This window comes from Delphinapterus leucas, chromosome 1 (assembly GCF_059928025.1).
Source record: "Delphinapterus leucas isolate spDelLeu-1000000601 "Yukka" chromosome 1, BTC_Dleu_Yukka2, whole genome shotgun sequence".
NCBI classification, from domain to species: Eukaryota; Metazoa; Chordata; class Mammalia; order Artiodactyla; family Monodontidae; genus Delphinapterus; species Delphinapterus leucas.
Window position 1 is genome coordinate 73,266,309 of NC_143129.1, and position 25,769 is coordinate 73,292,077.

General features: G+C 36.8%; 1 protein-coding gene across 2 annotated transcripts in view; it reads right to left on the minus strand.

Annotated features, from left to right (window-relative positions):
* The window catches only part of ATF6 (activating transcription factor 6), a 221,298-nt gene that overhangs the window by 175,441 nt on the left and 20,088 nt on the right, over window positions 1-25,769 (minus strand). For both annotated transcript variants that reach the window (XM_022565564.3, XM_089912087.1), the window contains exons 5-9: window positions 23,797-23,926; window positions 23,001-23,204; window positions 17,208-17,428; window positions 1,026-1,211; window positions 5-96 (exon numbers count right to left, since the gene is read on the minus strand). In XM_022565564.3, the coding sequence (XP_022421272.2) occupies window positions 5-96; window positions 1,026-1,211; window positions 17,208-17,428; window positions 23,001-23,204; window positions 23,797-23,926 (833 nt within the window). The remainder of the gene's footprint in view (window positions 1-4; window positions 97-1,025; window positions 1,212-17,207; window positions 17,429-23,000; window positions 23,205-23,796; window positions 23,927-25,769) is intronic.

Sequence of the window (25,769 nt, forward strand, 5' to 3'; positions counted from 1 at the left end):
TTACCTCATGGGTCCATAGTTCAGTATTACAAATGCCAAAACTATCATCACACAGATAGCTCTTCGCTTCGGACTGGGAACTTTAAGCCTCTGGTTCTAAAGAAAAGGACCACATTAAATACAATTAAACTACACATCAATCTCACAAAAAGCAACATCTAAGACAACAACTCTCCTCTTCACCAGTTATGTGAATACTTAAACAAAAAAAACAAAACGCAAATGTGAGGAAATAGTACTTTCCAAAAGACTAGAGCAGAACCTTCCAGAGAGAGAGAAAAGGAGAGTAGCAGGAGAGAAGAAACATAGCAGCCACCCTGTGGCAGAGGCATCCTCACCCAAAAGGAAAGAATTCAACAATTTTTATAATTTTATGGATCTTCAAAGAATCCTAAGATACTTCTGTGGTTTGTCTCCCTATTAAATCATTGTTTTCAGTAACATAATGGAATTTTCCCATATGCTCAAGGAAAGATAGAAAGAGCAATATAAGAAGCCCCACTCAGTAGCCAGAGGCATCAATTTGGTTCAGGACAGCACTGCAGTAGGAAATCCTGAAAGCAGCAGATTTCATCAACAGAACTGAGGAGAAGATTAACCTTGCTGGGACCAGCATGGCAACAAAATAGAAAACATAATAGTGGTCATGTAGACCAAGAAAACATTAACAAGTTTTTATTTTGTATTGTTTTCTTTTTTAAAAGGGAAGACCTAGTGGGACTATTTAGGAGCCTCAATGTGATTCATTTAGTCAAAAAAAACACAAGAGAGTGCTATGGTAATAAGCGAGGAGAAACCCAGGAAAAGAAGACAACTTTTATATACAGCTTGTGAGGTACAATTCAAAACCTCCTCTTTCCAATACTTTATCCTTACTACAAATGTTTTCGGGTTTATCGTGCCTGCCTTTTCCTAGTACTATTATTTTACACAATTTAATTTAAAATGTAAAATTTCCAATTGATTTATCAGAAAAAAAGAACACTTTAACCCATTATCCTGGCTGTATCACAACCATCACTCACCTCTGATACAACTTCATCCAGCTGCCGCTTCAGGGATCCGTTCTCTTTCTTCAGCTTCTCATTCTCCAGAAGGGCAGCCTTTAACCTTGCCTCTAACCCTAGCATGTATTCTTTCTTCTTCTTGCGGGACTGACAAGCTGACTCTCGATTTTTTATCATACGTTGCTGTCTCCTTAGCACAGCAATCTAGGAAAAGTTACAGTGAATCAAAATATTTGAATTTTAGGATCTGATCAGTTAAGAATATACTGATTTTTACAATTATCTTTTAACAAACTGTTCAAAACACAGGTTACTGGTTGTTTTAAAAAATATTACTCAAAGTAAATTGAAATCAAATGATTAAATAAGGCCTTCTAAAACCTGTTAAACGTTTTCTTCTGGTGTTTTCTAAGGCTTATTTATTGATCTTCCAATTTTCCCTTTAGAAACACTACGTATATATGTATGTATATATACAGACACCTTTAATCTATATCGCAGGCCCTGAATTAATTGACTATTTTTCAGAACCATATATCCAATTACCTATAAGGCCACTTCTACTTGTAGAGTTACCATCACTTGAAATTCACTATGTGCAAACTGAACTCATTATCTCCCTCTATTTTTTTAAAAATCTATTCGTTTTATATCAGTGGTATCTCTCAGGATATAATGGAAGATGTGACCAGTAACCTATTTTTCTTTCATTGTCTAAATTTACTCCCTCTCTCAACCTCCCACTTACTCACTAAATATGTATTGAGGATATACTGATGACCAAGTTTCTTCCAGTGAAAGTGTCTCTGTCATTCCTTTCTATTTCCACTGCCATTCTCCTAATGCAGGCACTCATTAACTCATCTCTAGGCTACTACAATAGCCTCCTAACTACTTTAATTGGCTTCAGGCCCCTTCTGTCTACCATTTCTAAGGTAACTTCCTTCCCCTAAAAACATTTTAATCTTGCTATTCCATTGCAAAAGCAAGCTAGTCGTGCATTCTAGCTACCCACCTTTGCTTTCAAGATCTTCCATAATGTGACCACCCCCTACTTCTCTATCCCCACAACTATTCACACCACACCCTCCAATCTTAACATTTAAGGTGTGTATGATCTTCATACACACCTAACTCGTTCCTTTATTCATACTGTTTGTTCCAATTTGGAATGCTGTCTCCTCTACTAAGCTAATATTAAGGACCGTCCAAACTCTAACTATGATAAACCACTCGGAGTTTTTATATTATCTGAATTTCTTATGCCCATATAATTTGGAAGATACACCTGAACACTCTAATGGTCTCAACTGTCTCAAAAATGTTGACTCTCTCTCCACCTAGATTTTATACCCTGGAAACCAAAACTATGTAATATGACCCACAATAGCTACCATAATCAAAACTTACTGAGCAAAATTATTTTTGTCGTATTTTCTGAACTAAGGTGTGGAACCTATTTGTTTTAATTTTAGTCTAATTTATTTGGGAGAGATGGTGAGGTAGCAAAAGTCCATAAAAAGCACCAAATAATATTAAATTTATTATTGTAAGAATACAGATGACTGAATTACTGAGTTCTCTGTTTTGTAAAGGACTTTAAAAAAATAAACATTTTACTGTGGGTGTTTAATAACGCTTACTCAGATTGGTAAGTACAATTAAATAATACTGATTTCTTTTGAAATAACAACACAATTCCCACCCCATACTACATTTGCTAGAAACAGAGGTATACCAAAGCCAGCCAAGCAATCAGAATCCACAAGGAAAAGAAACATTATATGAGATGTCAAGAGGAGTATTTTTTCCTTTTTTTTTTTTCTTTTTTAACTGAAACTTCACAAGAATGCTGACTTATATAACCATCTACCAAATTTATAAAGTTTCCCTGTGGAATAACTATCCCACTCTTCAATAATGCTAAACACACACACGCACACACACATGCACACACACACACACACACACACACGTGGCAAAGCCACGATGGACTGATTATTCATCAATTTCAAACTATTCTCTGGACAATGCCACTTTGTTCAAACTACTGTTACTCTCAGTGATCTTCACTGTTACTTGGAATGCCAGTATCCATAATTAATACTTAATACTAGAGTGCTTAAGTACACAGAACGCTGAACAAACACATAAAAGAGAAGGTTCCCAGATGGAAGAGTTTATACTAAAAGTGAGATAAAAGGTAACCTTACTTTAAAGGCTAATTAATGTATGGAATTTGGGAAGGCTTACAGATGGCACACCATTTAATAAATTTCAAACAAGGATTAGGGATTTCTGTAAACAATAAAAGCACCTGCATTTTATACAGCATAAAGTTTCAAAGGCTGTCAGTGTACATGCCTCATACTAAAAAAATGAAAACCACCTGTGGCCAAATATTCATTTCTTCCCACAGGAAAAGATACAATAGCTCTGAAAATGTGGTAAATACTCAATATTACCAATAAATACAAAGGATAAATACAGTAAAAATATATAAAATCCACAGGAATCACCAGAGTTCCAACTTTACATTTCAGCAAGCTATCTTCAGCTATCTAAATAAATAATATTTAAATTATTCTGTATATTCTAGGCAAAAAACCCCATAATTTTCATATTAAACACACACATACTGTTTGGTTTTTTGATGGGGAATGACATTTTATAAGAAGAAAAGGATTACACTATAATAACTGTTCTGTAAACTGATTTTTTAACATACAGTGTATCATGATCATCTCTGAAATGCCATGAGAATAGCAGCATAGTATTTCAATTATCTTGATGTTCCATAATATATTTAATTAATCTCCTCTTGTTGAAATTTTTACAGTTTTCAAGATTCTTTAAAATAAGCCTTATCATTTGATACTGTTAGAGAGTAGAAGAGCCAAGGCTAGAACTTAGGACAGTTGATTCCAAGCCCAGTGCTTCTGATACAACAGCTCCACACTGCTTTTAAACACCAAACAGGAAGTCTTGCATCACAGTATGGAACTGTAAACTCAGTGAGCTGTATGATTACTTTAATTATGCGCCTGTTTGAAATTGAAGGCTTACGGAACTGCTTGAATAGAAAGCTTATTCTCCTTTATTAGCAGTCTGCAAACATAAAATCAATACTCTGGCCCATTAATCAATTGACACATCTCCCTTATGGGCATATGAGAAGATTCAACATGACTAAAATGAGTGAACAGCTAGCCAGTCACTGCTTCTGGCCATCCTGCCTTCAGACAACTCTTCCACCAAGCATTGTGCCTTGGAAAAAGAAAAAAGAAAAAACTCCACGGCAGCAAAATATTCTCCCTTTAGTGACACTGCACTATAAAATATGGTGTTTCACTATCAAACAAACATTTATTTGACTGTAAGAAAGAATCTCGTAAAAGGAGAACTTTCACAAATGGACAAGTACTTTTTGAAGGCTGGATCAACTTAAGAGTCAAAACTCTAAGTCTCTTTCCATTATGTTTTTAAATTTTAAGTTACTGACTAATAAACACTATAAGATATTATGTTCTTCTTACAAATAAAATAAGGCTATTTAGACCCTTGATTCTGTGATGTTGCTAAGAAATGAGCTTCAAAGTCCTGAATGGCTATAAATTAAAGATATTAAAATAAAATATTTACTGCTAAGAAATATATTCTAACATCACACACAAGCTCAAGAGAGATCAAGTACTGATAACATACAGCTGGATCAATCACTGGCTTACTGCACATCTGTCAGTTCTAATTCTCATTTTGCTGAATCTTTCCCTCTCAACTGACGTATGAAGCAGAAACTGTCACTGATTAACCTCTTCATCATGTCAAACAAAAATTTTTTCAATTAAATAAAAAAAAAAGGGGTTTCCCTGGTGGCGCAGTGGTTGAGAGTCCACCTGCCAATGCAGGGGACATGGGGTCGTGCCCCAGTCCGGGAAGATCCCACATGCCACGGAGCGGCTGGGCCCGTGAGCCATGGCCGCTGAGCCTGCGCGTCCGGAGCCTGTGCTCCGCAACGGGAGAGGCCACAGCAGTGAGAGGCCCGCATACCGCAAAAAAAAAAATTAACTTTATTTGAAATTGATTTAAAAGGCAAAGGAGTAAATTTTCTTAAATACTTCTTTTAATTTACATAATTATTATATTATTGTATATCATAGTAAATATACTTATTATAAATACATCCTAAAAAAGATGTACAGCAAAAATCAATGGCAAATTTAATTTATGGCAACCTTATTTTAAATATTCAAATAAATTAAATATTTTAATTTGATTTCTCTTAAGAATCTTAAGTACACTCCTTTTTTTCTCATAAAATTATTTTAAACAGAAAACCAGAAGTTTTACTTATACTACATCTACTCTTCTCAAATCTTATGACAGAAAGCCAAAATTTTATTTTACTCTCTATTAAGTTGTGTGTGCGTGTGTGGTGTAACTAGTTCCTACTCATTAAAAGTTAAATAAAGACTCTTCATTACTGGTAACAGGAGCCATTAAATTGGCAGAGTCAAGTAGATAATTTTCACCCAGATTTCCAGAGTGAGAAAGGATAACAGACAAAATCCCTACTAGATTGTAGGTCCAAGTTGCCCTATCCAATCCCATCTTCTGAGTGAAAAGAAAGAACTGGTAGAGAGGCAAAGACAAGAGTATCCACCAGATGCCCTCAGGAAAGCCACACTATGGGCAGAGCCTCCTGAAGAATGCAGGAATCTTAGTCCTGTGCACAGCATCTTCAAAGATCCTCAGAGCAGTTTCCTGTGCCTTCAGTTAATACTCGTCTGCTTCATATGTCCCTAGAAGTACTTGGTGTAGCTATATAAGAGTAATAGTAATTTAGTCATTAAATGACAACACTGGGTGCTTCCCTGGGGGTCCAGTGGTTGAGAATCCGCCTGCCAATGCAAGCCCTGGTCCGGGAAGATCCCACATGCCTCGGAGCAACTAAGCCCGTGTGCCACAACTACTGAGCCTGCGCTCTAGAGCCTGCGAGCCACAACTACTGAGCCCACGAGCCACTACTACTGAAGCCTGCTTGCCTATAGCCCATGCTCCACAACAAGAGAAGCCACTGCAATGAGACGCCTGTGCACTGCAATGAAGAGTAGCCCCCACTCACCACAACTAGAGAAAGCCCATGCACAGCAACGAAGACCCAACACAGCCAAAAATAAATAAAACAAAATAAATAAATTTTTTTAAAAAATGACAACACTGGAAGTCGGGAGTTTTTTTTTTATGATTTTTTTTTGATAAGGACCTTTTTTTTTTTTAAACATCTTTATTGGAGTATAATTGCTTTACAATGTTGTGTTACTTTCTGCTGTATAACAAATTGAATCAGCTATATATATACATATATCCCCATATCCCCTCCCTCTTGCACCTCCCTCCCATCCTCCCTATCCCACCCCTCTAGGTAGTCACAAAGCACTGAGCTGATCTCCCTGTGCTATGCGGCTACTTCCCACTAGCTATCTATTTTACATTTGGTAGTGTATATATGTCAATGCTCCTCTCTCACTTCGGATGTGGACCTTTTTTAAAAAAATATTTATTTATTTGGCTGCACCAGGTCTTAGTTGTGACATACGGGATCTTTACTTGCGGCATGTGGAATCTAGTTTCCTAACCAGGGATTGAACCTGGGCCCCCTGCGTTGGGAGCACAGATTCTTAACTGCTGGACCACCAGGGAAATCCCAGAAGTCAGAAGTTCTTAATTCTTGTCCCAGCACTGCAATAAATTAATTGGAAGATCTTAGAAAAATCATTTCTTCTCCCAGAGTCTATTTAAACATTAATAAAAAGAGGGAGTTAGTAAGAGCTTATCTCTTGTTTCATTAGACTGTATATGTCAAGAGAAATGTAAAATACGTTTCTTACTGTGGATTGTGGACAAAAAGTTTAAAGCCATCGCTTTAATCCTCTAAAGGTCTCATGCAATCCAAAAACAAAATGGTTCTACCACTGATGTTAAACATGTGTGCTTAATTGCCATGTAGCACAATAATGACTACTGTATCATAAATATGGATGATATTAACTTTGCTGTTTTATTTGATACCAGATTGTTCAAATAAGGTCAATCTTTATGCTTTGTCTCTCAAGAGGTAAAACCATCTGCTTGAATGTTTTTTTTAATTAAGAGAATACATTTGCAGAGGGAGCAGCAAGTTTCAAGACGTAGGTAATTTGAAGTTTGCACTGCATCAGGGCTGCCTTGAAAGTAAAGCCCCAGAGTAATGACAACAGGACTGGACTCAGAGAAGGCCTAGGCTTGAATCCTAACTCCATTATCACAGGTCATATGATTGAGGTGAGGATCAAATGAGTAATGGACATGAAGGTTCTCTGCAAACTGTAATGTACCATACACATAAGTGTCGGTAAAAAGAAACATCCTGCAGCTATGAATAAACTGGGTGAGGAGACAAAAATTCTTAATTCCAACGACAATGTGCCTCACAGCTGCTCCGATAAACTGCGCAACTAAAGTAATATTGAAAATATCTGTCCTCATTCCATCTCCTATTTTTACACATTTCAAATTTTAAATATCAGACTAATACAAAAACAAAAACAGACAAAATATGGAAATCTCACTTAATTCCTACAAGAGCAGAAAAACAAAGCCTAAGAATAAAAATCTAATCTCCTCCCAAGATCGCTCAGACTGCTCCTTATTCTGTATTTATCAGGACTTTCATTCACCTCAAAAGGCCAACAGGAGGTTTTATGCACTTAGAAAGTGTCTGGCACATACCACTTTATCAATATTAGCCATCGAAGTAATATGACCTTGGCTGAAATACTTAACCAATTGATTCATTCAATGGTAAAATGGGAATAAAGCCTACTTTACAAGGATTCTGTGAGAATCAAATAGAACTATGCAAAAATAAATGTGAAGTACTTATCAAAACTATATTAGAGGGGCTTCCCTGGTGCTGCAGTGGTTAAGAATCCGCCTGCCAACGCAGGGGTCACGGGTTCGAGCCCTGGTCCGGGAAAATCCCACATGCCGCAGAACAACTAAGCCCGTGCACCACAACTACTGAGCCTGCGCTCTAGAGCCCTTGCTCCACAACAAGAGAAGCCACTGCAATGAGAAGCCCGCGCACCACAACAAAGAGTAGCCCCCATTCGCCGCAACTAGAGAAAGCCCGCACACAGCAACAAAGACCCCATGCAGTCAAATTAACTTATTAATTAATTTTTTTAAAAAACTATATTAGAAAAGAGATGAACTTTTCAAAGGTGTCAAAAAGACAAAGGCTGGGGCTTCCCTGGTGGCGCAGTGGTTGAGAGTCCGCCTGCTGATGCAGGGGACATGGGTTCGTGCCCTGGTCTGGGAAGATCCCACATGCCGCGGAGCGTCTGGGCCCGTGAGCCACGGCCGCTGGGCCTGTGCATCCGGAGCCTGTGCTCCACAACGGGAGAGGCCACAACAGTGAGAGGCCCGCGTAACGCAAAAAAAAAAAAAAAAAAAAAAAAAGACAAAGGTTGTGGAAATGTTCCAGATTAAAAGAAGCTAAAGAGACATGACATCTATATGCAATATCTGACCCTAAACTGGATCCTGTATTGGAGAGAAAAAAACTGAACTGATAAAACTGTAACACTGACATTTGAATAAAGTATTTTACAAACATAAATTTATGGGTCTGTACTGCAGGTATGTAAGAGAATATCCCTATCCTGAGGAAATACACACTGAAATACCTAGGGGTAAAGGACTATGAGGTATGTAAGTTCCTCTAAAGTAGTTCAGGAAAAAAATCTGAGTATGTATGTATTGATAGATGGATAGACAGACAGGCAGATAGATAACATGAACTAATAAAGCAAATGTGGTAAAATGTTAACAATAGGTGAACCCAGGTAAAGGCACGTGGATGTTCTCTGCACTACTTTTGTTTTTGCAACATTTTAAAATTTGAAATTATTACCATATACAAAGTCTAATACACATGTACACACACACACACACACACACACACACATACAAACGGCTGCAGTGCACACATAACGCTAAGGAGTTACAGGAAACGAAAAAAGAAACTTTCCTTTAGAACTCATAATCAAGGGGCGGGGGGGTAAGAGCCACAGAAAATTTTAACCATAACAGGTTTAATCTTTGAGTACCATTTGTTAACCACCTTTAACCAGTCAAAAGTCCTCTTCTGTTAACAATTAATATTCTTTCACATATTTGTAAAGCAGTAACGTTCTGGAGAACATATACCTTCTAAGACTATATAACTATTGATCCTTTCATTGAAATAATTTGTCATTCTCCCTTGTAAATTATCTATTCACTTATTTTGTCCATTTGATTGCTGGATTTACTTGCATTTTTCTTTTTTGTAAACACTTTATATACTAAAAATTGTTTTTAAAAGACTATGAAAACTTGTACATGAATGATCAAAGCAGCATTATTCATAACAGCCAAAAAGTGGAGACCATCCAAATGTCCATCAACTGATGAATGGATAATCCAAACGTGGTATATCGGAACAATGGAATATTATTTGGCCATAAAAAGGAGTAAGATACATGTCACAACATGAACGTCCCTTGAAAAATATTATGGTAACTGAAAGATGTCATACACAACAGCTACATCATGTATAATTCCACTGAGATGAAATGTCCAGAATAGACAACTCCACACAGAGAGCAGATCAGTAAGTAGTTGCCAAGGGCTGTGGAGGTTGGGGGATGAGGAACGACTGCTAATGGGAATGGAGTTTCTTTCTAGGGTGATGAAATATTCCGGAATTAGACAGCAGTGATAGTAGCACAACTCTGGGAATATACTAAGCAACCATTAAATAGTACATTTTAAAAGGGCAAACTCTATGGTGTATGAATGTTAGCTCAATTAAGCTATTAGAAAACCAAACAACCAAGGACTTTCATTCACCTCAAAAGGCCATTAGGAAGCTATGGACTCTCTTTCCAGACAAATGTACAGGCACACAAAGTGTTACAAATTATTATGCAAGGAATGAGTGAGGCCAAGAAAAGGGAACATGTTTATGTAAACACTGAAACCTATCTATGGGCTCCATTAAGAAACCCTGTGACTGTCACTCTCCTACGCTGAAAGTGGAAGAACAAACTACAACTGTGTAGAAGAACAGTTTACCCCTAAGGTGAAAAATACCGACCTTCTGACTCTCCAATTCCAATTACAGGAATTTCTCCTACAGGTATACTTGCACATGAACAAAATGAAATAAGTAACAAGTTATTCAGTGGAGGAATGTTTACAAAGAAAAAACCTGCAAAACTCTTAAATGAGTATGGCACCCTGTGAAGTAAGACTACCGTGCATCTATTAAAAAAAATAGGAAAACTTTTTATGTACTGATGTGGAAAAAATCTCTAAGATGTATTAAGTGAGAAAAGCAAGGTACAGGACAGTGTTTATATTTATAGTATGTTACCATTTCCATAAAATAGGTAAATAGGGAAAAAGACAAATACTTATATATTAAAGAAGAACGCATAAAATACTAGTAACAGTGACTGCTTCTGAGCAGGGGAACAATATGGCTAGAAAGCATCTAGGGCATGGGAGGACTGTCTCCTTAAGAATGAGTCTCCAGGGACAGGTTACAGGAAGGGAAATCAGAGAAAGGAAAGAAGTATTTAATTATTTATTGATATAAATGAGCACCCCTCTAAAAGTAATTATTTATTAACCTTATCAAGATGCTACACTGAAAAATACAGAATAAAGAATGTTAAAGTCGCCACGACATAAATCTAACCTAATGCAACACATCAGGGAAAAAAAGAAGAAACCTTCTGTTCACTTCCCATTCCAAAGATACTGTAAACACAAATGAGATTACTTGCCAACGTCTTTATTCAAGATAAATTTTTAGAAGCCCCAAATCTCCATCTAAAAAGGAACTGCAAATATTTTAACAAAGCATGTTTTTCTTTTATTTGCAGAGTCCCTGGTAGCAGCAAAGCCAAAAAGTAGTCAACACAGAAGTGATTTTTTTTTACTAGAATGTGGATAGCTTTTCAGATCTCCAAATCTTCCTGTTGAATTTGTTCTGATGGATTCCTCTACTTTATAGCCTGAAGAAATATCATGAGCTCGATGTTTCTGTTAAAGACTTTAGTTACTAAAAAGTATCTACTCATTATTCACCTTCTTAGATCTGAGGTACCCACACAATTTAAGGATATTTAGCTCACACCTTGACCCAACAGAGTATCTCTTCTTGGGTGTTACAGATAAAATAAGCAGCTTAAGTGTCAGTAAAAGTTACACTTTTTTTTTTTCCTGAAATAGAACATAGGCACTCTCCATTTTTCTAAGAGTTTCTCTGCACTGCTTTGCATTGTAAACAGATTATTTTAGACTCATATTTTTCTTGGAAGATACTCCTTTAGGGGCTCCCCTGTGAGTCATGCTACTACATGTCCTCCTGGGTACAACAAGAATACAAGGCCCTGACCACTCTTTACCTAGGCCATTTCTCAGGGTTGAAGCCTTGAGAGATAAGGTAACATCTTCCTCAGGACAATTAAGAGGCTTGCTTACTCCTTGCTGTAAAGGTAGTCAATTCCCTTGGGCTTCCCTGGTGGCGCAGTGGTTGAGAATCTGCCTGCTAATGCAGGGTACACGGGTTCGAACCCTGGTCTGGGAAGATGCCACATGCCGTGGAGCGACTAGGCCCGTGAGCCACAACTACTGAGGCTGCGCGTCTGGAGCCTGTGCTCCGCAACAAGAGAGGCTGCGACAGTGAGAGGCCCGCGCACCGCGATGAAGAGTGACCCCCGCTTGCCACAACTAGAGAAAGCCCTCGCACAGAAACGAAGACCCTACACAGTCAAAAATAAAAATAAATAAATTAAAAGAAGGCTCAACATTTAAAAAAGAAAAAAAGGTAGTCAATTCCCAAGTTCAGCATTCCTCCACTGCTGTAAAGGAACACTGTGTGCACAGCACCCATCTGGGCCAGTATCACGTTACCTCAGTGGTGACAATACTAACAATACCTGAAATCTTGAACTTAACTGTATAACACTGTCTCCATAGGAAACAAATACAAAGTTTTAATTTGGTATGTATGCTAGGGGAATCCCCTTCACACCATTCAAATATTTGAAGGACAGTGGAAAGGGATCCCCCCAGCAACTACCTTCTCACGATGGTTCTAGTGACCCAGGGCAGGGACTTCCAAAGGATAGGGACTGGGATGGAAGAGGTCAGGTCACTAAGTAAAGAATTAGACAGAGGGTCCAAGGTAATAAAGGGTCTGGAAGATGCTCAGCAGAGTGAATGGGCTGAGAGGAAGACCTGGGCCTCCTGTCAGTATAGGCTGTACCCCTTCATCAGCCTCCTATCTGATGTTATTTCTAGTTCTGACCTAGCTCCTGATCATTTTCTTTCCATTGTTCCCACCAACTGATTTCTATTAAGGGTTTTTGCTCCACGTTGACCCACTATGGGACATGTAGAATAGAATTTCACCACTTTTTTTTCCTGCTGTTGTCCCAATCACCAGAACAATGTAGCTCCACAGCCTTAAAACCAGGGCCGTAATGTCTCATGAACTTTATGGAATTATAAGGGGTAGGCGGAAGTACTAAATGCAGATTTAAACAGACTGCTGTTTCCAAGCCCTTGGTTTGATGTTTGGTCACATTCAATAGCACTTTAAAGAAAGATAAGCATGCTTTCCCATGAAGGCATCTTTGTAGTTCCAAGATTACCATTTACTAAGAAACTGCTTAAGAGAATGTCTACACTGAAATAAGAGACCATGTTCATTTTTTCCATCAGGATCACAGCCAAAAACCAACCATACTTCTTGAAAACTTAGATGAGGTTTCCAAGAGTTAAACAGAACAGATTTACCAGCAAAAGGCAGAAAGAGTGAGATTATAATTTGAACCAGGCAAACTGTTTCATAACAGAAAATGTGGCACTTAATGTAGTTTGCAGAATATGGTATGCTAAAAACGCTACTTTATGGCAGTAGCAGGCCTCTAGAGAGTGAAACTAGCCAAACAAAAGAACAAAAAAGGTAGAAAAAAAGAAGCCATGTCAGCAATACAAAGCCACAAAAGACTGATGCACGTTTTTTTTTTTTTTGGTGCTGAATTACAACTTTTTCACCAGACCTTTGGTTTAAAAACAAAAAAAAACACTTGAAAACTTTTTCATTTTGGCCATTTTAAACCAGAAATTTATACTAACTCAAATTTATCCTAATTTAACAGGACTTGAGTCTAACAAACACATGCACTATTGAGGTCACAGAAGACTATATACATGAGCAGATCAAAGTTTTCTGCAGCTCCTTCTGGAACAGATTTACTCTGGGTTCCTGAATGGCTTGGCCAGCAGATAGGACAGACTGGTGTTTCTTTACTTGAAATAAACATTAAGTCAAAACCTCTACCAGAAAACTCACACTGAAAAGGCTTGGCTCACTTCCTGATGTGCTAGCCAAGGAAAAATAAGCAAAAAAAACCTCCGTGCAGGTTGACCGGAAACTTTATTCTAATCGTCTTTTGGTCTCTTGCACCAGACACACAGTACTTGAATCTTTCTTGTGTATTACTGTCAACTCTAAATTTTGAAAAGTAGTAAGAATGCTAGTCAATAAATAATGCTTAAAAAAAAAGCTAATACTTGTTGGTTCTATACTTTCTCATCTCACACAGCCCCCAGTTCTTCAATGTTGACTGAATTATTCACCAAAGTTACATCAGTAAATTATTCACCAAATTTACAGAGCACTCTTAAGAGTGCAAAAGCGGAACAGACATAGTCTTTCTCACCAAAGAACTTCTAAAGGATGTCTGGCTAAAAGACCAACAAATAATTAATAGAAATGTTTAGAGATTACAAAATGGGTCAGTGACATACAATGATTGCCAACATTAAGATGCTCACTATTCAGATATTAAGCCTAGAAAAAAAAAGACCTCTTCTGGTTTTTAAATACAATTACTATATCAAAGAATTTTAGAATTAGAAGAAACTTTTCTATAACTTACCTGAACCTGTTCTAGATGAGTCCTCTGAAATAACCCAGAACAATTATCCTATTTTCCACATGACAACCTTCATTTCCTAGAAGATAGCTCTATTTTCAGTCTTCTCTCCTTCACCTTACTGAATCATACCAACCCTTAAACCCTTCCTCTCCCCATGACATGGTTTCTAGACCTCCTCCCCATCCTAGCTATGTTCCTCTGGACTGTCCAGTGATTAAATGTCATAATTCTATGAATGTAGACTAAAAATATATTAATATTTTTAACAACTGTGATATACTGTTTATATTTTTAAAATATCTAATTAGTCATTACGTTTTTCATGTCTAAAGTATTTCATAATACATATTTTAAATGTCTAAACAAATTACATAAAGACAACTTTGGGGCTTCCCTGGTGGCGCAGTGGTTGGGAGTCTGCCTGCCAATGCAGGGGACGTGGGTTCGCACCCTGGTCTGGGAGGATCCCACATGCTGTGGAGCAACTGGGCCCGTGAGCCACAATTATTGAGCCTGCGCGTCTGGAGCCTGTGGTCCGCAACAAGAGAGGCTGCGATAGTGAGAGGCCCACGCACTGAGATGAAGAGTGGCCCCCGCTTGCCACAACTAGAGAAAGCCCTCGCACAGAAACGAAGACCCAACACAGCCATAAATAAATTAATTTTTTAAAAAAAGACAACTTTGAATATTTTCTATTGCAAGTTCTATTTGGGAATATTATAGAAGAAACATTCAAATTCTCAATTTAAAGAGTATTAAAAGAAAATTTTAAGGGATCATTTTAAAAATCCTTCAGGACAGAAACTATTTCAAGCATCTTATTTGACCACAAAGGTATGAAACTAGAAATCAACCACAGAAAGAAAAATGGGAAAAGAACAAACACATGGAGACTAAACAACATGCTACTAAAAAAACAATGGGTCAACAATGAATCAAAGAAGAAATCAGAAAATACCTCAAGACAAATGAAAATGAAAACATAGCTTTCCAAAATCTGTGGGATGTAGCGAATACAGTTCTAGAAGGGAAGTTCATAGTGATACAGGCCTTCCTCAAGAAACAATAAAAATCTCAAAACAACCTAACCTGCCACCTAAAGGATTTGGAAAAAAAGAACAAACAAAACCCAAAGCCAGCAGAAGGAAGGAAGTAATAAAGATCAGAGAGGAAATAAATAAAATAGAGATCAAAAAATAACAGAAAACATCAATAAAAACAAGAGCTGGTTTTCTGAAAAGATTAAATGGACAAACCTCTAGCCAGGCTCACCTAGAAGAAAAGAGAGAGGACCCAAATAAACAAAATAAGAAATGAAAGGGCTTCCCTGGTGGTGCAGTAGTTAAGAATCCACCTGCCAATGCAATGGACACGGGTTCGAGCCCTGGTCCAGGAAGATCCCACATGCCACAGAGTAGCTAAGCCCGTGCGCCACAACTACTGAACCTGCACTCTAGAGCCCACGTGCCTCAACTACTGAAGCCCGCGTGCCTAGAGCCCGTGCTCCACAACAAGAGAAGCCACTGCAATGAGAAGCCTGCACGACCGCAACGAAGAGTAGCCCCCGCTCACCGCAACCAGAGAAAGCCCACGCGCAGCAACAAAAACCCAACTCAGCCAAAAATAAATAAATAAAATAAATGAATTTTTTTTAAAAAAATCCTCTTTCATCATTCTTAACTTCCTCAGTCTCCTGTGAAAAACATACTCTTTTTTATTGGTTGTACAACTTTTTAATTGAAAATATCATGAAGTATTTTTAGATCTTTGTTATTGTTTTTCATATACTTATTGTAGAAAATTTACCAAACACCAAAAGGAAAGAAAGATTACATACCCAACTTAAATAATTACCAACTTTTTGCCAATCATGTTTCCTCTATCCTGCGCTCATCATCTCCCCATAGAGTATTTTAAAGCAAATCCCAGCTTCATATCATTTCACCTTCAACTGCAACACACACTATGCATTAGTGCCTATTACGCCATAAGCACTGCGCTTACCTTTTTTAGTCCTCAAAATAAACTAACATAATAGTCAAGCTTAATCCTGTACTATCCATGTCTGTTCTCATGTGACACTAATGTTCCTCCTTCATGTTTTGGCACACACTGTTTTCAATACCTATGTAAACTGTGGGAATTACTATAGAACTTCGATGTTCTACTTCCAGTAGATAATATTCTTTTGTTATGGGTCCTTACAGTATTTCTGATGGAGATTACTTGGTTGTGTTTATGCAACAGTAGAGCAGTTTCACAACTAAATGGGCTAATGACGTGCTAGTTAATAATTCTGGTAGACAGGTGAGTCAGTAGTATGATGAACAACCTTACATAACTCACAGGATTTTAAAGGTACTTTGCAATACCTAAAGAAATGGTGGAGTAGCAATATTAACAACCACAATTTTAGAGGACCCACTTTTAGACTGATTATTTAACTTTCATTGAACTTTAGGACCATAACGTTCAACTACTATTTAATACATTACATGAGGTATTTTGTATCACTTTTAAAGAAAGCAAGAGTTAGCTGGTAAGTACTATAACCAGTTCTAGATTGTGACAGATCTTAGGAAACTTTCTGTGATTCATAAATTACAAGAAGTCCCTACAACAGAAATTTTGAAGTTTTGCAAAGATGGGGAAAAACTAAATAATCATTAAGAAACAGAATTCCTAAGAATAGCAAGTTGTAGTTAAGCAGTGGTGAAAACCCTTCAATAAGTCAAGAGAGAAGATAAATATAAACCCTGACTAAAAAGCAGTCTACAGACTCTTATCTGGGGAGTTGCCAAAAACATTTCAATCAGGAAACATGAAAGAATCCTGTAAAATACTAGTGTATGATTGAGTTGGGGGTGACAGTCTGGAGGAATGTGATGAAAAGGTTCAAAGGAAGGAATTAAAGAAGAGGGAGGTATGCATACTTCTCTTTTCGTCAAACCACTTCAGACTTTTTTTAAACCTTTTCACTTAGGTTCTAACATAATAAGCCTTACCCTAATTTTCCACCAAAGACTGGATCTGCAATTTCAGCACATTTGACACAATATAACAAACTTTAAAAAACAAAGAAGTGTTTCGTTCTTTTTTTTTGTTTTCATTTTTTAAATCAGGCATTAAAAAAGCACTAAGCTTCAAAACTTACATCTGAACCCACACTTCTCATGGTACTTTGTAGGACAGGTTTAGTCACAGAAAGCTTTCCATTCACTGGGCTATTTGCCACTGGGGCTGGTACCACGTTCACCACGTGATTAGGTAGATGTGTGGTTGCCCCAGTGACGGCAAGGACTGGTTGAGGAGGCGACAGAACTCCAGGTGCCTGGAGTTGTACCATGGTAGGCTGAGAGAGCACCACCGTCTGACCTGCAGCAGAGAAAAAAGAAAAGGAATCAGAGGGTGCATAACTACTGTGGCAGGAGGAGCTATTCAACATTTAGGTCTCTTCTGCAGATATAACAGGTAAGACCAAACGGAGGGATTTGAAACCTCCAATTAAAACACATCAATAGCAGCACACATTCATACTGACTTTTGTTGTGTTTTTAATGAAACCGACTAAATTCATTCTCTTTGAAGTTATCATTAACGTATTTCCACACTTTTTTTCAGCTAACACACATCAAATTTGCTAAGTTATACATAGGTTTCTCTAAGTATTAACCTCTGAAATTTATTAGTGCTAAAAGTATTTATCATATTACAAATATCAAACCTTCTATTCTGAACATAGAATCATATATTTTAAATTAATGGGATTTAGAAATACATATAACACCAAAAATATATGACAGAGATTCAGTAACTCAATACCTGGAAGAACCTGAGGCTACAAATATCAAAAATGTTAAAACCACTTAGCTAACACGGGAAACGTAAACCTGTAATTTAAAATAGTCTGCCGATAATATTGACTCCCCTACCCACCAAAATGGTCTACAAATCTTTTCTTAATCTTTACATTTAACCTTATTTTAAAATTACACTAATCTGAGGAAAATTAGTATCATTAACCTAAAGAAGGCTCATACAACTCATAACACTGGTCTATGAAAATTTTTACTTGCCTGCTGAGTATTTGCTTTCAGATCTGGCCAATTTTATAAGGTGTTGAAAGCCTCACCTAACATCCACAGCTGCTTGAGCCCATTTAGCAAAATAAAGGTACTAAAGTAACTGGCAACTAAAATTTCATATAGTATATTTATACTCTTCTTTAAGGGAAAAAAAACATACTATACTTTCAGACAGTGTAACATGATCCATGTAAAACTCAGCTCAGTATTTCAAAGGATCAAGGAAAACTAAAAATCAAAATGACGCTTCAGAACACCTGTTTGTTAAGAACATCTGTCTTAGCTTAAAAAAAATCACTTGTATAAAATCAAAGTCTTTATGTTTCAGAAGGCCTCAGAAAGCATACAAAAACTAGAATTTAATTCATAGCATTTTATCCCAGGTAAATTAGTAAGAAAGACCTAAAAATAATCTCACAGGTTTGTAATATATACAGTTTGCTTGAGCGTAAATGATCACTAAATATTTTTATCTTCTAATTTTCCCGTGGCATAATTTATTTTATGAAATGAAAACATAAAATACGGAAATAGCTCATAAGCAGATATATATTTGCTTATGCCAAATATTCAAATAAAAATAATTAACAGGGAATTCCCTGGCAGTCCAGTAGTTAGGACTCTGCGCTTTCAGTGCTGAGGGCCCGGGTTCAATCCCTTGTCAGGGAACTAAGATCCCGTAAGCCATGTAGCGCGGCCAAAAAAGAAAATTTATAAGTAAAATAAATAGCATATTTATTTATTATTATGTAATATAATATTACGTAATATTATATAATATTACGTAATATTATGTAATATTATGTAATATTATATTATGTAATATTATTTATTATGTAAGTAAATGTTAAGTTTTTTAATTACACTTATTGAGATATTACAGTCAATCTGGTACTATGAAAAGACATACTCATCAGAATGTAAAACTTAAACCAAGGGTTCCCACCCTGAATATAAAGACCCTTCTTTAATAGCAAAAATATCATGGTCACCCAAGATGATCATGGCTGTCCTTTCAGCTTCTGTGGATTGAGAAAATATGTGATGAGAAAAGGCTATTAAGAATTTAGTAATGATTTTAAATGAATTTGGAGTTGAGTAATCAGAAGTATAACTTCTTTGTACATCAGTACAAAGATATATGAAACAAATTATTTATTCAGTCTACAGAAAATATGGATTTGCAGATGCCCTGCAAAAGCCAAAGGTTACTACTACTCCAACCACACGTATCTCAGGGCCCACTGTCTACAGGTTGAGAACCACTGACTTAAACCAATACTTTGAGAAGAGCATTATCAGAAGTAGTGTTCCATATCTTGAGTTTAAAAATTATGATAAAAAGACCCTAAAAAACTAAAAAATGTTCAATGAATTGTGGGATTATTCCAAAGAACAGAGAAGGTGGTAAACATAAAGAATTAAGTCATTTCAAGGAAAGGATCCTACTTCTAGCTCCAGTTACCGATTTAAAGCATTAGCAGTTAACACATAAAGATAGCTTTGTAATATTTCTTAAAACTAATTGAGAAAAATAATCCAAGTCTGTAGTATCCAGTGTCTGGTTATCACCACCTCGTTGCTGAAAGAACTGCAACACGGAGCGAGGGAGATGGAGCAATATCAAGTCAAGGTCTGCGTACCAAATGTGGCTCCAAGTCCTACCAGGCCACTGATGCCTCCTTTTTTTTCCAAAATGCACATCAGGCCCTTTCATCCCAGAGTGCCTAACTAACCTCAAATTACTGAGCACCTAAATCAAAGATCCTATAAATATACTAGGCATGTTTGGGTTCAAGACAAAATGTGGAGAAACAACTAAATTTCCATGACAATGTGTTCAAGGTGACTTGCTAAACCTGACATGCTAGATGCCCACCAGCTCACAAAATGCAGTGCAAGGGACTGTTTCGGGTCTTAAATAGTTAGCAGCTGAACATAGTTACTACTGTTCCTAGTGTGGAAGCAGTTAAAAAGGACATACCAAAAGGCTGTTTATCCATTTCAGCATGCTCAAAACCCTCTTTGGCATTACACACAAATCCCCCTTAATGGACCACGGCTGGTTTCAATGCTGGATACTTTTGACTATGTATGACTCACTGATAGTGATAGTCAGTTTCTTCCTTCCAGTTACCCTCAAAGACTTCAAACTTTATATCAAACAGTTACTGAATGCCTGCTTTGTCTAAAATAGTATGGCTGTGTGACAGTAAATTTCTCTGTGTATTAATTTTCTCATCTATAAAATGGAGATGATAATAATAGTACCTATCCTCACAGAGTTGATGTAAGGATTCAATAAGATAACGCACTTAAGCACTTAGAACAGTGTCTGGCACGTAATAAGAGCTTAAATGTTAGCTAGTATTAATTATTTTTATTATTATTAATTACTATTAACCTCCTTTTATGTATAATAATAGCTTCTATAAGGGTATTGCATGTATTATCAAGTCATTAGTTCTCACAGTTACTGTTATTTAACTGTTGATATAAATTTGTTAACTCCCCAATTAGATAGAATTCTTGAGATCAAATACCACATCTCTGTATTCTTTTAGAGGCAATATACTATAGTGATTAATTACACAGACTGAGCCAGACCACCTGGGCTCAAGTTCTGACCCTACTGCTCACTAGTAGAATGACCTAGAACAAGTTATTTTACCTCTATCCTCCATTTCAATGATTTGTTACCACTATCTACCCAAAAAGTCCAAGACAGGATACCTTCCTCTCTATCCTCCATCCCCCTTTCACATGACCTAATTACCAAGCCCTGTGATTCTACACTTTTTAACATCTCTACTGTCTATCCTGGCTCTTCATTCTCATTGATATTCCAGGCTTTCATCATCTCTCACCTGCACTACTCGTGCAAGTCTTAATGGATGTATAGGACTTAGATGTAGAAGTAGGCAGAAGCTGTTTCAGGCAGATAGAATGGCATGTCAAGAAACGAGGAAAAAAAAGAAAATTTAAGGGACAATGGCCAGATAAGTTGAACTAAAAGATTTATAGAAAGGAGAGTTATTATAAGGTAAAGTTAGAAAACTAAACTGGAGCCAAACCATGAAGGGTTTTACATTCCAAGCCAGAGAATTTGAACTTAATCCTGTAAGAATTACTTCTTTTTTAATGGCAAAATATTTACTTCTGATACTTATATCGATTAACTGTAAAATGCCTTTCCTATATTTCTCTTCTTCCCTCCCCATTTTCAAATAAATGGAAGATATACACTTAAATCTATATGTTATTACAATATACCTCTCCAGACTGTACTATAAAAACAGGCAAGTGCCCTATATTAGCATATGCTCCCCCAAAATAAAACTGTCTTCAGATAATGGGAAAGCACTGAAGTTCTGAATAATGTATGATTCAGGTTTCTAAAACTGATAAACTGCTCAGAGAAGTTTCTCTTCTTGCTATAGGTAGGAACTTCTATCATTCAAACATAGCCAATGGTCTGCTAAGAGCAAATTCTTACGAATACCCCTTGCTTTACATACTGGTCATATTAATATCAAACTTTTACTTTTTATACATGTGTTTTAACAGCTTATGGGAACTATATAATGAAGTTCTTCACAAGTTTAGATTCTCAGCCTTTGGGAAAACACAGACCCTTTTGACATCCTGATGAAAGTTTTGGAGACTATCCCTAGAAAAATCCACAAATAACATACACTAAATCTTGCATTTTATTTCAAGGGGTTTATGAACACTTAACATCCATTCACAGGCCACAAGAATACCCATTCTACAGGACTGCTATTTTTCACAGGAAAAAGGCAGTAGTTTTCACCCTGTCCTAAGAGGGCAGGTATTTCAGGCTTGTTTGGTTGGAGTTTTTTTGGTAGGGATTGGTGGATTTTCACAGATCCATCCAGTCTCTCACCTAGTTCTTTTTATCAATGTCATATTGTCTATGACCATGGAACAGAACAAAGATAACAGAGTACCTGGAAATCAAATTTATGACGTTGCCCTCATTAAAACCATGCTCCAAAGAAATGAGCTAACAATCCATAGCTGGAAATACAGCCTTAAGTGTAACACTGGGTATTTATTTACAACCCATTCCCCATTGACCCCAGTCCTACTTGGTGCCAACAAGCTAAATCCAGGGAAAGAACGCTGTGCAAGTTTCCATTTAGTCATGTGTACACATATCAGTATAAGTACAATGATGAATAATCTTCCCAAGAGATCTCTATGTGCAAATGATTCCTATATCTGAATAGTACCAAATCCTCAAACTTGAACTTTCACTACAGACCTCAGCTTCTTGCAGAATCAACTATGGGAGGCCATCTAGTGGACAAAATATAGAAACACACATTCTTAGCTACTTGAAGACAGTTTCAGGTTTCTTCTTAATGCCCCATACAAGATCATGTTACTAAACAGCGCTGCCTCCTCAGAGATTATCTGACTCTATCGCCAAAACACACCTATTAGACCTGAAATGGACCACATTATTTTAAATACTGACTTCTCCTTAAAAACAAAAAAGTTCATGGACACAAAAATCTCAGAATAAAATGGCACCAAAAAAGTTTCCCAGATTTTCTTCTTCGTTACAAGTGGTTATATAAAACCACAAGCCTTAGAGACAGGCGCCTTCATAATTAAAACTGTGAGAAAAAAGAACTATCAGATGTAAATAATCTTGATAGCTATCTCCCTTGTTAGGATAGGAACCACATCTCTACAACATCCTCAGAACCAAGGACAATTCTTGACACACAGCATGTGCTCAGAAATTATACCCTGAATTAAAACAAGTCATATGACACAAGCCTCAGTGCCCTCCAATTAAACATACACAGCCTCAAATTCCATTCAGGTACCTTTAGTGGGTGCAGGATGTATACTGATAATTGGCTGCTGCTTCGCCAATGGCATAAGTGTTGGCAGTGTTTGAATAATGATGGTTTTTGCTGGAACGCTGGGGTTTGTTTGAGTCTTGGGTGCTGCTGGAAGTAATAAAGGCTTGGGCTGAATTGAAGGTTTTGAACTCATCTGAATTTTTTTCTTTGGAGTCAGTCCATTTTCTGGAGAAAAACCAAACAAACCACAAATCAGTTTAAGGGCAATTAAGCAAATCCTAGAAAGCAGATTCTATTATACACCTTTCCCTAAACATTTTCTTGACCTCTGACTACCCTTACTGAAGTTTAAGCATAGCCACTCTATATCTTAATGGACTGAAGAAAAGTCCTCAATCTGAGGTCTTCCTTTTTGACCAAGCTGCAGCTTTGCCAAAGGGACACGTGAACCAGTAAAGAAGAATAGCTAAAACCCCTGAATAAAGCATCAAGGTGAATAAGGTTAACAAATGTCACAGCCAAATGGCCCTCACGTTCAATATCTTTAACTGAAACTTTGAAATTTCTCCTGAAGATGGTGGGGCCCTAAATCTATTTAAAGTATCATTCACCTATAAAGACAAAAACAACCAATGAAGATTATTTCTTCCCTTTCCTCTCCACATTAATCATCCACAACAAACAAAACAGGTCCACTAATTTAAAAACAGCAAGCCAGCTTAATAAACATACACTTAATCCAACATTTTCTTTTAAGAAATGGAGCCTAAGCTCAGTCTAAAATAGAGATAACAGAAGTTAGGAGATGGAGTAATACCAGTTTTGCTCTTAGGACTAATGATGGGCTTGTCTTCCTTCAGTGGCTCTGCTGAGGAGGGACTATTAAAGCTTTCACCATATAAGGAAAAGGGAGACATCTGGGAAGTAGAAGACAAATCCAACTCCTCCTGTAGCAAAATAAAACACAAACAAATTCATGCAGAAGAATACTATCCTTGAGCAGAAAATTGCTTAGAAAGAGAGGCAAGATCTATATATAAACAGAAACACTTCAAGATAACTTCAAGGCAAAGGTGTGATATATTAGAGCTATATCTATATATGAAGTACTAAGAGATGATGGATAAATCAACATTATCCATCTATACTAAAGGAAAAATAACTAAAAATGAAGTATGTCTATTTCATCCTCTTATATGAAAGATATGAATCACTGATCTGATCTGCTTCTACATTTTCTCCCACAAACTTTATATTTTACTTGTTCCTAGTCATACAAACATTTAGTATCATTATAGAGTTACAGTTAAAATGCTAATATCTTTCCCCCACCATCTCTTATTCTGTCTTACAGGAATCTCAAAAGCAAATAATTCTCACTATTTGTAACCTTTTCTATTTCTTAACACTGCCTTTGTCCCGAATGTTTTGAAAGAAAAACACTGAAAGGAGCAGGGCTATTTTATTTTATTTAATGGGTAAACTAATAATACAGAGGGACTTCCCTGGTGGTCCAGTGGTAAAGAATCCGCCTTACAAAGCAGGGGACATGGGTTCGATCCCTGGTCGGGGAACTAACATCCCACACGCTGCAGGGCAACTAAGCCCACGCGCCACAACTACTAAGATTACACGCCTCAACTAGTGAGCCTGTGTGCTGCAAACTACAGAGCCCACACGCTCTGGAACCTGGGTGCCACAACTACAGAGCCCACACACCCTGGACCCTGCGCGCCACAACTAGAAAGAAGCCCGCGCGCGGCAACAAAGAGCCCTCGCGCCACAATGAAAGATCCCGCATGCCTCAATGAAGACCCTGTGTGCCACAACTAAGACCCGATGCAATATACAAAAATATTTTTAAAAATAATAATAAATAAATATTTTTTTAAATACAGATATATAAATATTAATATTTTCTAAAAGTCTTTTAATATTCAGTGGATCTGTCTCATTTTGTTAGAATAAAGAAGCTTAACATAGGATAAAAGTAGCATTTCAATTCCAAGAGAAAAAGATGTTATGTATAATAATGGAATGGGCACAAGTACGTAAATACATACATCATACCATCTTCAAAAGAATCTATAAGATTACTGAAAGAAGAATTAAGAGAATACTTGTTTACTCTCAGCATGATGTAGGCTCCCTTACCTCAAAAAAGCCAGAAGCCATAAAGGAAGAAGAAATAGATTTGAACAAATAATAATTAAAGTATTTTATAAGAAAAAAACAGAACATAAACAAAGTTAAAAGACACATATGGGGAGAAAATATTTGCCAAAAATGGATAAAGGAAAGAAACCACCATTTCATTGAAAAGGAAATGCAAATAGTATCCAAAGGCAAATTTAAAAGAAAATCTTTTTTTTTTAAATCATCAGATAAGAAAAAGTTAAAATGACCTGAAAGAGCATATGGAAGAAATGGTCATTCTCAGTAATGCTGGTGAGAATGAGAATTGTTTCATTCATTCACCCTCAACACCTATTCAGCATGTAGCCATAAGCGGGGCTGTATGAACCTTACAGAGTATATTATAACAATAATATATTTGGAAAAAAAACAAAGACTATGAGATAACACAGGAGGAAATGATTATCTTCATAGCCTTAGATGCTTACAATGCATCTGATAAAATTCAGCAGAGATTCCTCATAAAAGTCCTAAAAAATAAGGACTGGAGGGACATTTTCTTAACATTAAAAAAAAAAAGCTATGCATAATTGTATAGCCAAAGTCATACTTAATGGTAAAATACTAAATGCTTTGCCATTAAAGTCAGGACAA